Below are 14,440 nucleotides of genomic sequence, written 5' to 3'. Positions count from 1 at the left end.
TTTAAATCAACAAATTACAAGTTTTGTTAAGGCTTGTATGACACCACAAAATCAAAAGTCTTCTTTTTGTGAACCACTGAATAGAATGAAACCAAACACAGCATGAATGTTTTTATGAGGTGCTGACTAAGTGTTGGTACTGTTTAACTGATCCATCATCTAAGACATACAAATGTCATCTTTGAGAGAACCACTGCTAGGAAATAAACTAAACATGTCATGAATGTTCTTTATGAGGTGCTGATGGAGTAATGCTACTTTGCTGCTGATTTTCAGTTCCAAGATGGCCACCAGGACTTATGATTAAGTTATGGGGCCAATATTAATTGATTTCAAAAACCTAAGTGGAGTCAGGTGCGTGACATTTTTGTTTGTTTGTTTGTTTTATTTTTTTATTATGTTTTTCCTTGTCATTCTGTTTGTTTTTGTAGGTTATTCTGGTAGTACTTGTTCAATGTATACAGATCCATGTTCCAGTAACCCTTGCCATTCTACAGCTAAATGTATATCTAATGAAGACAAGTATATGTGTTATTGTGAACAAGGAAATACACTTACGGACAGTGGATGCAAAGGTATTTATGATTATGCAACTTTTTCAATCAAGCTTATGAATAGATCAAATTTATTCGTTCATAGTGTGTTAATTTACATTTTTTGAGTTAAGCCTTCCAATTGATATTTTATCATGAGGTTTTCTATGTTGTGATGTTATGCTATTGTTTCAGAAAAAGGGAGAAGGTTTGGTACCATTAAAACGTTTTATTCCGCTGCAAATGATTGCACCTGTCCTAAGTCAGGAATCTGATGTACAGTAGTTGTCGTTTGTTTATGTTATTTATACATGTTTCTCGTTTCTCGTTTTATTAATATAGATTAGACCATTGGTTTTCACGTTTGAATGGTTTTACACTAGTTATTTTGGGGCCATTTATAGCATTTTGTTCGGTGTGAGCCAAGGCTCCTTGTTGAAGGCCGTTCATTGACCTATAATGGTTTACTTTTATGAATTCTTTTTTGGATGGAGAGTTGTCTCATTGACACTCACACCACATCTTCCTATATTTAAGTCAATATTTTTGACAGGTATCAGAAGAAGTAATCAGGAACTTCAGAAACTATAATTTATCCATAGATGCAAGTGCCGCGTTCAATATTATAGCTACTATGTATTGTTACCTAGGAATTGTCTTTTGAATGTGTAGCTACAGACAAGCTGCTACATATATATTGATAGCAGCTACATAGCCACTACGTAGCTGCTACGATTCGAACTCAACCCAGATGATGCTTTTAGATTGAGCTGTGTCTAGTCAAAAGGTCTCTTAAGCAGACAAAATCTGGTCACACTAATGGTACATTATAAAGTGTATAATACTGTATCTTAATTATTAGGGCCCGCCTTCAGGCGGGTCGCCCTATAGTGATCAGTCTGTCCGTGTGTCCGTCTGTTCGTAACACTTTCGTGTCCGCTCCATATCTAGAGAACCATTATGATTTCATACTTTATACTTAACATGAATATTAACCACCACCAGAGGGTGTGTCATGATGTATGTACAACTTCCTAGGTCAAAGGGCAAGGTCAAAAACTTAGGTTTCAGTTGACAACTCCATGTCCTTTGGTGAAGATAGTGTCCGCTCCATATCTAGATAACCGTTATGATTTTATACTTAATACTAAACATGATTATTAACCAACACCAGAGGGTGTGTCATGTTGTATGTACAACTTCCTAGGTCAAAGGTCAAGGTCAAAAACTCTGGTTTCAGTTGACAAACCTGTGTCCTGTGGTGGAGATCGTGTCCCCTCCATATCTAGATAACCATTAAGATTTCAAAGTTTATACTTGATATCCATTTTAACAACCATCAGAGGGTGTGTCATGATGTATGTACAACTTCCTAGGTCAAAGGTCAAGGTCAAAAACTTTGGTTTCAGTTGCAGAGCTCCAGATAAGAATTCACAAATTGGGTTTTTTACCCACCATTTTCTTATATAATTGGGTGATAAAGTTTTTTAATTGCATTATCAATTTCAATTCACTCGTCAGGTTAATATCAAATTGGGTTTTTCACCACCAAGCTCCTTAATGTATTGGGTTTTTTCATCGACACAATATTGAAATATTTAGGCAATATCAACCCCTTTTTTTCCCATCTATATGTTTCTTTCTTTTTTTAGCTGTTTTATTTGGTTTAGGGTTATGGTGAGGGTTATTTGCTAGCTGTTTTATTTGGTTTATTCACTGAGGAGCAATTGTAGGTTTAAATTGTGTCCCGTTTCAAACCTTTGCCAGTTTTGTATTTTCTCACAAAAACGGATATGTGTATTCACAGGCACTCGTCTTATACCTTAAAGTTTATATAATAAATTCTGAGACCAGTGCCTGTGTTCATGGTTTGTATATTCATCAATTCTAACCGTAAAATGATTAAAAAATAGTATATAAACTCTTACACTTGAATGATTTTGTTTTATTCAATTTACATAAATCTGGGTTTAGTTGACTTTTATTTAGAACTTTTGGATTCTGATGCTTTGTCATTCGATTTGGCCTTTCACTTTTTCCAACTGATTTCGTTTTTGATGAAACTCTGTGTTTATAAGCGATGTTCTCGTTATGGTACGCACACACGCCCGTGCGTTCGATGGACGTTTCCTTAAAACACTGGCTGAGTCTTGTTATCATCATAACTTTCCCTCAGCTTTTAAAAGAAGCCGAAAACATGCTTCTATTCAATATTTTTACCGGACATTCACTTTCGTTTTATTTCAATGTATGTTATGATAAATCCCGAGAAATGCGAAAATAGTATGACGCACGCTAATTGGATAAACGCCGAGAAGATCGAAATGTTTACAAAAACACGTGTACCTATTGAGCAACGGAAAACTCAAACAGGGACCCATTTCAGTTACTTGATGCAGGGATCTATTTTTAGAACGACAGGAAATTTCCAATTATAAATATTATAAAAATAGTTTACGCGACGACTGTAAACAGATAAGGGTAAATAACGCAAATGATAGCCAATAAAAGGGTTGAGAACTTATGGGTTTGGCATATTATTGGGTTTTCCGTTGAATTAATTGGGTTGTTGAACCCTTCAATGGACAATTGCATTGGGTTTTCTTTTATTTGTATTGCGTGATCACGCAAATACGCAGCTTATCTGGAGCTCTGAGTTGACAACCCCTGGTCCTGTGGTGAAGATTGTGTCTGCTCCATATCTAGATAACCGTCATGATTTCAAAGTTTATACTTGACATCCATTTTAACCACCACCAGAGGGCGTGTCATGATGTATGTACAACTTCCTAGGTCATAGGTCAACGTAAAAAAAACTTTGGTTTCATTGACAACTCTGTGTCCTGTGGTGAAGATTGTGTCCGCTCTATATCTTGAGAACCGTTATGATTTCAAATATTATACTTGACATCCATTTTAACCAACACAAGAGGGTGTGTCATGATGTATGTACCACTTCCTAGGTCAAAGGTCTGTCTGTCTGTTGGTCTGTCCATCGCTAACAAATTTTATCCACACTATTTTTTGAGAGGACAGCTGTTATTATTTCATACTTTATACCGGACAAACATTTTCAACTTAACATATATATTAACCAACACCAGAGAATGTGTCATAATGTATGCATCCTAGGTCTAAGGTCAGTCTGTCGGTCTGTCCATCCGTTCGTTGTTTTTAACAAATTGTGTCCGCTCTACCTCTCAAGAACCGTTAATATTTCATACTTTATACTTGGTGGGTCATAATATATTGAAGGCATAATTCTAAAAATATGTGACAAATATCAATTGGGCAGCACCTTTAAACATATTGTTCAAACATCAATCCATATATCCAGAAGTCACCTTAGAGTAGTCAACAATGAGTTCACATCATGCAGTCATATCACTATTATCAGTCAGAGCTCAGACATAAATAAGTCTGAATCTGCTTTTGACTTATAGAGGTCTAAATTTGTAAGTTTTAGGAGTTGTCTCCCTTTAATGCAAGACAAAATATGACTTTAATAAGTCAAATATTGTTAAGCAAGAAATAATTGACCAGAAACAAAAAGTTGCAAATATCGACTCCTACAAGTCGATTAGTTACCAAAATTGGTTAACTTCAAGACCCACGCATACTTATAAAAAGGTCATGCATCTAAATAAAATAATGACAACATTGATAGCCAATGCCTTGTCTTCTAAAGAAAAATATGAATGAGAGTCTAAAAAATCGGGGATCATGTTAATTAACCTTACAATGCAACCACCTGGATCCACACTTAATGAGGTAAAACATCTGTGTTTAGTAAGGATGTTCAATAAGATAATTAAATATAGATAGATCAAGTGCATGTGAACTCTCAGACAAGATTTTACTGTCATAGGTGGTGTAGTTTGGCCACCAAGTCAAGTTAAGTTTTTTCATCAACATGAATAGACCTAATCAAGTCTGTCATTTTGTGACTTAAATAAGTCTAAAATTGAAAACACATTTTTATAAAAAATACATGTTTGGACTTTTCTAAGTCAAAAACAGAAATAGACTTGTTTATGTCTGAGCTCTGACTGATTATACTATGAAAGTAAGATGAGAATATTTATCAGTTTTAACTTAAAATCTTAGATTTAAATCACACTTGAGACTTTGTAATAATTTCAAATAATGCTTCATATCAGATTATCCATACAACTTATTTACCCCACATTATTGACAGCGGGGCCCACAGAGATGGCTCCCATCTCAATGATATCTAGTATATTATGCATTACTTTGGTTAATTTCTTTAAGCCTATTACATTACAGCGACTTTTTTCACCAAAATTATTACAATTAAAATTGAATGTTAGTTCTACTGAAATTTGTATGACTTTTATCTATTGTTGAAGATTACATAGATCTTGATGAGCTACTCAATGTTTAGAGCCTTTTGTTTTTTTCCATGCATCGTTTTTAATACATGTAGAATGGAATTTGATGTGACTGTCATACAAGTTAGAGGTTTAGCTAGCTATAAAACCAGGTTCAATCCACCATTTACTACATAAAAAGATGACTGTACCAAGTCAGGGTGATGACAGTTGTTATCCATTCGTTTGAGCTTTTTATTTTGCCATTTGATTAGGGGCCTTCCTCATTGAATTTGCCTTCAGTACTTTTGTGATTTTAAATTTTTAGTTTTTTGATATTCTACTTCCTGTATGCTGAAGACTCTTTAAAATGTCATACACATGTATGAAATTTTTATCATATTTTCACTGTGATTACAATTCATTGTTTACCTTACTATGAGACACTTTTTCATATTTTGTTTTGTTTTGTTTGTTCCAATTCCTGTTAACTTAAAATTAAATCTTGTATCTTTAAAATGGCAAGCACATATATCATGTAAATCAAAATCCTTGTCTCGTATAGTCAAACTTCTATTTAAAAAAAAATGGCATGCACATATATCATGTAAATCAAAATCCTTGTCATGATAGTCATACTTCTATTTAAAAAAAAATGGCATGCACATATATCATGTAAATCAAAATCCTTGTCATGATAGTCATACTTCTATAAAAAAAAAAATGGCATGCACATATATCATGTAAATGAAATCCTAGTCACATATAGTTGATAGCAATTAGTACACAGTACTACATTATGTTTGTTTTTTCAGATATTAACACGGTTGAAGAGAACTTTGACATCTTCATGGACAGATATATTGATGGGATGCCAGCCTATTTGAGAAATCCAATTGTGTCTCATACAAATGATAGTATGACGATCATGTTTTGGATTAGAGTTTTAGCAAAACCTGGAGAAAATCCTGTTTTGTTATCATTAGAAGGAATGTAAGTATAACAGAGAGCAGAATAAAAAAGGAAAAAACCAATTTTCCTCTTTTTTCACTCTAATTTCTGACAAGTGCAATTAGAGGCCATAATAGGACAAGAACGTAATAAATTTATTCTATAACCCTTGTATTTGAGAAAAAATCATGAAAAACAAAGACAATTCTGTAAAATTAGTATTTATTGGATACATTTCAAAATAAATTTATACTGAATTCTACACTTTACTGTCCATTTTCATTCAACTCTCCGTAAATGATGCAACTTAGAATAAATTTATTCTAAATGCATGATGCTTTCTGTATATTATCATTTATAAAATAAATTTATTATAAAGAGCCTTGATATCTATTATCAGTTCGAGAAAATCATAGAATAAATTTATTCTACATTTAATGTCATTTATGATTATAACAATATTTAAAATAAATTTATTTTAAAAGTAAAGTAATCTGTATGGTGAGGTTGAGACACAGAATAAATTTATTCTACATTTAATGTCATTTATGATTATAATAATATATAAAATAAATTTATTTTAAAAGTAAAGTAATCTGTATGGTGAGGTTGAGACACAGAATAAATTTATTCTATGTTCAATGTGATTTTTGTCTTGTATAATAATATATAAAATAAATTTATTCTGAAAGTACAGTTATCATATTAAGGTGGCGACACAGAATAAATTTATTCTACATTCAATGTGGATTAAAAGTTTTATAATAAATAAAATAAATTTATTTTGATATTCCAGTAATAATGTTAAGGTTGAGACACAGAATAAATTTATTCTGGTTATAAAAATATATAAAATTTGTTTAGGAAAAAATATACTGATCTGTATGATTACATCAGGCTACAAAGAATAATTTTATTTTAAATTAAACCAGCAGCGTTTTTGATAATATTTGATATGTTCACATAATAAATTTACCATGGCAATACATTTAGGTCATAGAAAAATGTATTCCTATATAATTGTCTATCTTTCATGTCTATTTAAAGACATATAACATTCATAAAAAAAGTATTTTATATTATTTGAAGTTGCGATCTGACTGTTTTTAAACCCAACCTAAGACAATACATATATCTGCTATCAACAATGCAAAAGGACACTCCCTTGAAATATGAAAATATCAATCTCTTCAGCTGATTTTGTTATGTGGGACTGAATAGAAATACTGTGCAGCAATTTTAAAAAACAAAATATCAACATATAAATGTAAAATAAACAGATAAGATATAGTAATAGTTCAACAGGTTTTTCTTAAATTGAAAATAAATCTGTTTTTAAAACATTTCTCTCTCTGTAGATGTACGTGTTAACAATTGTACTTTTTCTTGCTTCTGGATAGGCCTGATCTGAAAGAAGTAACGACAAATCCAAAACAATTTCAAATATTTTTAGTTATGATCATACCAAAATTCATTATATTTGATGAAGAAACTGTCTGTCTTTCTTTTAATCTAAATTATGATGTCTATTTTGTTTACATTCACTCTCTTTAATGTCATTTATAACAGTCTTGCTCCGTGTTAAAATCCGTACTTTGACCTATTATGATTTACTTTTATAAATTGTGACTTTGATGAAGAGTTGTCTCATTGGCACCATACCACATCTTCTTATATATATATATATATATTGCCTCTGGATACAGCAAGATAAAAATGGCTATGCTATGCACTTGAACAGTAATTGTGGATTTTTTATAAAAAAAAAGGGATTAATGTACAGTAACTCATTAAACTTTTACTATTTAAAAGTCAACACTCTATCAAATTAAAAACTCATTATTACATACCTAATCTCCATCTTCAGAAACACTGTATAAGTCAGGACTGAATAACAATCTAGTCTTTTTTGCTGTTGTTTCATAACATTTTTCTCACTCTACAAGAAATATTTGAAGTTTAAAATGCAGGAACACTTACTCTGTTATCATGGTTATTGTTTTTCTTCAGCCATATTTCTTTATTTTTATCAGGATTGTCATGAATCGTTCCCAACTTCCTGAATATGCATGTAATATTTGTCATTGGACATTCAGTCAGTCATGATCAATCAATCAATCAATCAATCAATCAATCAACCGTAGAGTCTTAAACAGATAAATAGTCCATGCGAACTGAAGACACAAATAACAATTAAAAACAGGTTTCATTAAGTCTTAAACAAAACACAGGACTGGTGTTGACAATACTTTTACCTACACCATTCAACATACCAGAAAACTAGTAAGACATGTTCTAAAAAAGAACAGCAGCTTCAATAGGCAAAAGTATGAGCTTCTCTTCCCTCCACCATGATACATTAATCATCATGTCTCTACCAAAAACCTCAATCTGCAGCGGGACAGACGAACGGACGAACAAACGGACAAACGCACAGATTCGCAGACTAGAAAACACAATGCCCAAAGCTGGGCATAAAATTTATTGTTGAAATTGAAAGTAGAGAGTTGGCAAAAAAGAAAGTAGGGTATGGATAAGAGAGAGGCAAGACTTTTTCGGGACCTCGGGATTTGGGGATTGACCCTTGCGGGATCCTGGAATATATTTTTCGATTTCGGGATATGAATTTCTTTAAATTCTGCATTACGGGATTTCATGTTTTCAAGCCCGGTATTTAGGGATCAGGACCCCTCCGACCTCCCCTCAAATTACCCTTAGTCGGTCTTAGTCATTTATACAAGATCCATATCCTACTATTGGCATGTTAATAATGCCCTCAAAAGAAAAAGCACTGATGGATTGTCCTAGAAGCATATTTTATTAGACTAATAAGATCTATATATAAGCAGTTACATTTATTTCAAAGGAGAAGAATAATTGTGGTTTGAGACCAGAGACACAAAAATATTGAATTTAACAGAAAGGAAACAAATATCGGACTTTGAAAAAAGGCAGATGGCTTTTAATACCTTTTATGAAATTCTCCATACATAATATCTTTTACAAAAAATCATCCTACAACAGTTCACAAAATGCAAGCTGAATATGCCCGCGATTTCGTGGGTGTTCTAGTATTGCTAATAGTACCTGAGAATCGGATCTTAGTACATCATAACATCACACAAATACGTTAAGGTAATGTTAACCCCGACAGATAGACATGATACCGCAGTTGTCATGGTTTTTCCATACACTACATAATATTGTCCTACATGTATTGCTTAAAATGCCCGAAAAATTGACCCAGCCACACAACTAAACATTGTTCAATGAACCATAAAAATGAGGTCGAAGTCAATTGAGACCTGTCTGACCGACATTTCCAGCTGACAATGATTCCAAACATGATACACATTATATAGTGACCCTACTGCCAAGGGCATTTGAGAAATAGACCAAACCACAAACACTATACATTGACCAATGAACCATGAAATATTGAGGCCAAGGTCAGACGGAACCTATCGGGTGGATATGTACACCTAACAATCATTTCAATAACCAATACACCAAATATAGATGACTGACTATAGTTATAGTATCTAGATACGGTCTTGCTTAAGTTACTTTATCTTGGATAATTGATCCATGGAATAATGTCGCGATCAGGTTAACCCTACATGTACCTTGCTGACGAACATGTAAATATTGCTAGGAACCCATATACCAAACATAGTTATTATATTACTCATAATAAGTGAGTTTTTCATTTAACAAAACAAAATGTATCAAGCAGTTTACCGAACCATCAAAATAAGGTTGTCGGGACAATGACATATGACGGACGGAAATTCCGTAACATAAGGTATGAAAAGTTTAGATTGTCTAACTTATGAAATATAATCTTCAAACAAATAGTGTACACTATCGTCGTCGGCGCCGCTGGGTTGCAATACCTACTATGTCTCGCATACAGGCGTCGGAGAAAGAGAAAAAAAAAACATCACTGCACAACAGACATCAACGTTTCATGTAAACCTCTGAAGAAAGAGATACCTGTTTGAGAAAATTATTTTTTTTCCAAAAAGGACCAATTAATTTGTATTCATGCTGGACTATATTTCTTCCAGAGTTTAATCGTTAATACACATGATATATAATATCATGTATATGCTACACTTTTACCATTATATAATATTTATGAAAAATTCACTGTTAAAGTGTGTTCATTTCCCTCGAGATACAATGTATATTATTTACCATTTGAAATTCCTTGCAGTCAGAATTAATACATTTTTTTTAAAATTATTCGAAAATGCCTGCCCATTACAAGTATAAATTTGGTGACCATTCAGGCATTCATTTGAGAAGATAGATTCGACTGAGGTGTGTCTTTTCAAAGAGGTTCTTTTAGTTCGAAAAGGACATCTGTGGTCTATAAAAATAGTGCATAGTTATGAAAATTTGTCAACAGAAGGCATGAAAGGCTTATAATATATATGTTAACATATATAAATACATAAAATAGATACTTACAGACTTCTGTTGTCTATCCTGATATGTTCCTGGTGCCGTTTCAACCACGACAGATACAATACACAAATGGAAATTGAATCGTCGCTTCTAATCTTTGAATAACATTTGAAATAGACCTTTCCTCCATGTACTAACTCGAATAATTCAGCGCCCCCTATCCAATACTTTTCTCGAGGAAATGGTAATGGAGTGATCGAAGTGATCGTTAAATAACGACTAGATTATTCGGGTTATCCAGGTACTGACAAATATATTAAGATAGAGTTAAATGCACACGCTGTGGGTTTATTATGTAATTTCCGTCGTTGGTTTGTCATTATCTATCGTGCGAAATTTTACATTCGGATGTTTATAATTTATTAGGGTTTATATAATCATGATGGCCACAGTGGGTGGTTATTAAAATATGATATGGGTAATTAGCATATGATAACAAATCTTGTTTGAAGAAAGAATCGTAAGATTTTATATTACAATTCTCTTTTTCGTTTAGTTTGTAAAATCAAGGAGGTTATATCATCTCATAATAACCTCCTTTTTAAAATTAAAATTAAAAATCATTTACGTGAATAAAAAAAATCGAAGTTTGGAATATACCAATATTTTTTTTTTTTTTAAGAATTTTTTTTCCATAGAAAAACAAAAGAATATGGGGTATCGACCCGTGCCACAAAATGAATATTATAAGCACATTTAAAGAACTCATACAAAAATTAAGCTAAGGAACAGCGCTGTAATTGCTGTAAGTCACATTAAACCTTCAACGTGGAACGAAAAGTATCTCACAACACTGCAGGTGTAAGACGAACACTAGCAATAGCCAGAGCGAAATAATTTGCCGAAAACATTGAATAGACTTCGTAAGATGTTACACCACCATTTTGGGCGCGATCAAAAAGGAAAGAAGTACGTATTTAAAACATTTAGTTAGTTCTTACGTATTTAAATCAAACTATATTGTATGCAGAATGATTTTTGGTAAGTTATATAGATACATGTATCCCCAAATGAAAGGGTAAGGACTGCTTAACCTTGCAGAACACACACATTTGACAGATGAATACTAATGAAACAAAAAGTTATGAATTAATTCTATAAAATTGAGGGCGTACATTGCATGTTACTCAAGAGATGAAGTACCTAGTTTGGTGTATCCAAAGTTATGGTAAAGTTATTTGTATCTTCTGAAAAATGCGTCAAATATCTGACTCAGATTGTCTATTACGAAACGTGTTAATAACATAAAGCATACTGTCATTCTGGGTGTATATATGTAATATTACCACTGGACATCAGGCCTCACGGTCATAAAATTTTCGAGCATGATTTTGTACTCGGACTCGAAATTCAACCAATCAAATTGCTAAATTTCATGTTTCGAGCATGCTTTGTGTGCTCCAAGCACTGAGCAAAGTTGTATGCCTTCAAGGCCAGACATTGTTATTATCGTCATCCTCATCATTCTGTATATAAATAATGACACGAGTATCTTATGGTAAAAAGGGACATAAAATAGTGGTTAAAACTTTGCTCCATCATGGTTATCAATCTAAATAAATATAATTCTCTAATTTCGTTATCCTCTTATAAAATACAAGCACTATCATGGATTTGGAATGATTTATCCGGGTTATTGTTTGATATGTAAATTATAAAATAATAAATGGCAAATTAACTAAAATAATATATAAACTATGAAAGTACCGAAGCACTTACTTCAAAGTTGCTTAAACCCGCGGGGATTTCAAGAGAGATTTTTACACAAGACAAAGTCAATGAAGACATTCCATTACGAACCTATCTACTGGATTTGTTGTTATTTTGTTCAAGTTGAATATGCACGTATAATATCAGCCACAACACGTTCAGCATACTTAAAAATCGTCTTTTTTTTTCTTTTCTGAAAACTGTCATAGGCTGAAACTTGCACTTTTATTTCTAATCTAAGATCAATCTTGTTAAAATAAGTTATCATCACTTGCTCCTCGATTCTTTATATGTCGCCACACTTGCTCCTCGATTTTTTATATGTCGCCACACGGCGACATATAAAAAATCAAGGAGCAAGTGATGAGAACTTATTTTAATAAGATTGATCTAAGATCGGTATTTAATTGCCCAGATAAATTTGCTATGGTCAAGCGTGTTAAGTATTTGTAGATTTATTGTTTTCATGAACTTTAGCAGACTGTCTGATTGACCGTTAACTTTATAGTATGATGCAGCTGTGTTTTAACTGTAATCATTTCTTATTAGAAACGCACAATTAATTTATGTTTCTGTTTGTTTATATTCTGTTCCGATACTTGTGATCTGGGGATAAATGGCAATGCAATGGATTTGACGCGACTGTCATACAAGTGTGAGGTTTAGCTAGCTATATAACCAGGTGTAATGGACGCAATACTAAACTCCAAATTGTACCTAAGAAACTAAAATTAAAAATAATACAAGACTAACAAAGGCCAGCCTAACTTGGGACAGGCGCAAAAATGCGGCTGGGTTAAACATGTTTGTGAGATCTCAACCCTTCCCTATACCTCTAGCCAATGTAGAAAAGTATACGGATAACGATAGGCACTTTAAAATACTACTATAGCAGTTAAATGACAAACAAGAGGCCCCAGATTTCAATTAAACTGATTGAAAGATTATGTCTTCATCATATGAATATCAGGCACACTCCCTCTCGTTAGGGATTTAGTATCATAATTAGTAATGATTCTTTTATGCTGTAGCTACAATTTCGTTCCATTTTCACGCCGATGTGACCCGCCGAATTATTACCGGGTTTGTAGTAACATGACCAATACGACGGGAAACACGTGGAGTTCTTTTCGTTAGGGGTTTAGTATATTGATTGAATATAATTATCAGTTTTCACGACAAAAATCTTAGATTCTCTCTTGCATTCCAGCTTTCACCACCTTTACAGTTTGATCACCACGAAATGAACAATATAGTGCTGAAAGTTACGTTAACATCTATATTTCGGTTTTAACACCCAGACTCAAGGTATAGGGTTTGAAGATCTATTGGAAAAAAGTAACCGTTTCTAATCACAATGTTTCATAATCAAAATAATGTTTTACTTTGAATACATGGAGGGCAAGGCCTCAACCTATATATACGTTATCACAAGTACGAGGGTCAGGATGGGGTCAAATTTAAACCATTTTTCTCTTACTATTCTTTCTATTTTTTGTTCATTATTCTCTATTCTATAAACCCCCATCCACAGCCTCAGGTATAGACGAAGTGTCATATATGTGGCCTGGTCTAGTAATGTCAGTGTGATCTGCACATATATCATTTTGTAGAAAAAGATAAAGGGGTGGCGTTATACATTGTTTTGATGTAAGATATGATACATATCTTTTCTATAAAATCGATTGATTGACAGATTGTTGGTTGCTGAACGTGCAGTGTCAAATAGTTTATGCATGCATGCACGGAACGAAAAGCTATTTTAAAACAATACATACCATGGGGAATACCTGTAATAAAGGGTAGACCAGGATGAAGTTCGGTAAGCTTTTTATACGGGTTTTACATTTTTTTCTATTTTGGCGGATGAAGACAATTCTATTCCCAAGTCACCCTTAAGTGTCCATATAATCAGCAGCACCCATACATATATACCTACTTTCCAATCTATTAAAACAAATAAAAGAAAGGATAAGACAAAATGGTACACATTCTCAAATGCCTATTTATCGGTAATGATACTTGAGGGTCTTGTTGGAGGGTCTTGTTGGAGGGTCATGCGACTGGGAAACGCAGAATAAAGAACAAAACATATAGCATATACAAAAAATATAAAGAATAGAAAATAAAAAGATGATCAAATAGAGAATAATGAGCAAAATTATAAAGAATAGAAAAAAAATATTTTAAAAATTAAAAGAATACAGAATCGATGGACCATCCATCCAGACCATTATAATTTTGTAGTTGTCCATTTTTGTTTAACATATTATTTTATTTGAATGATATAAAATGACCATACATTAATAACCTCTATGAAATGACACAGATTCAAATAATTTACAACCTTCGATTTGTTTAATTCATGTTAGCAAACAAGTGCCGCATATCTATCAGAAGTTGTAAAATAATTATTACTTATTACAACAAACGCGGCTTAAA

The 14,440-nt window shown here is 32.8% G+C and overlaps 1 protein-coding gene and 1 long non-coding RNA gene across 2 annotated transcripts in view; one reads left to right on the top strand and one right to left on the bottom strand.

The window, feature by feature from the left end:
* Window positions 1-14,440, top strand: part of LOC134726452 (uncharacterized) — a 186,330-nt gene that overhangs the window by 63,339 nt on the left and 108,551 nt on the right. Inside the window, exons 18-19 of the mRNA XM_063590857.1 lie at window positions 432-575; window positions 5,680-5,857. Of these exons, the coding sequence (XP_063446927.1) occupies window positions 432-575; window positions 5,680-5,857 (322 nt within the window). The remainder of the gene's footprint in view (window positions 1-431; window positions 576-5,679; window positions 5,858-14,440) is intronic.
* LOC134725180 (uncharacterized) lies at window positions 6,918-10,502 on the bottom strand. The gene is made up of 3 exons (XR_010108528.1): window positions 10,292-10,502; window positions 7,666-7,754; window positions 6,918-7,222 (listed from the first exon to the last, which is right to left on the bottom strand). It is a non-coding gene; the product is annotated as an uncharacterized LOC134725180 (long non-coding RNA).

The sequence above is a fragment of the Mytilus trossulus genome, chromosome 7 (assembly GCF_036588685.1).
Source record: "Mytilus trossulus isolate FHL-02 chromosome 7, PNRI_Mtr1.1.1.hap1, whole genome shotgun sequence".
Classification (NCBI taxonomy): Eukaryota; Metazoa; Mollusca; class Bivalvia; order Mytilida; family Mytilidae; genus Mytilus; species Mytilus trossulus.
The sequence above is the reverse complement of the archived record's forward strand: the minus strand, read 5'-3'. Positions and strand labels throughout refer to the sequence as shown.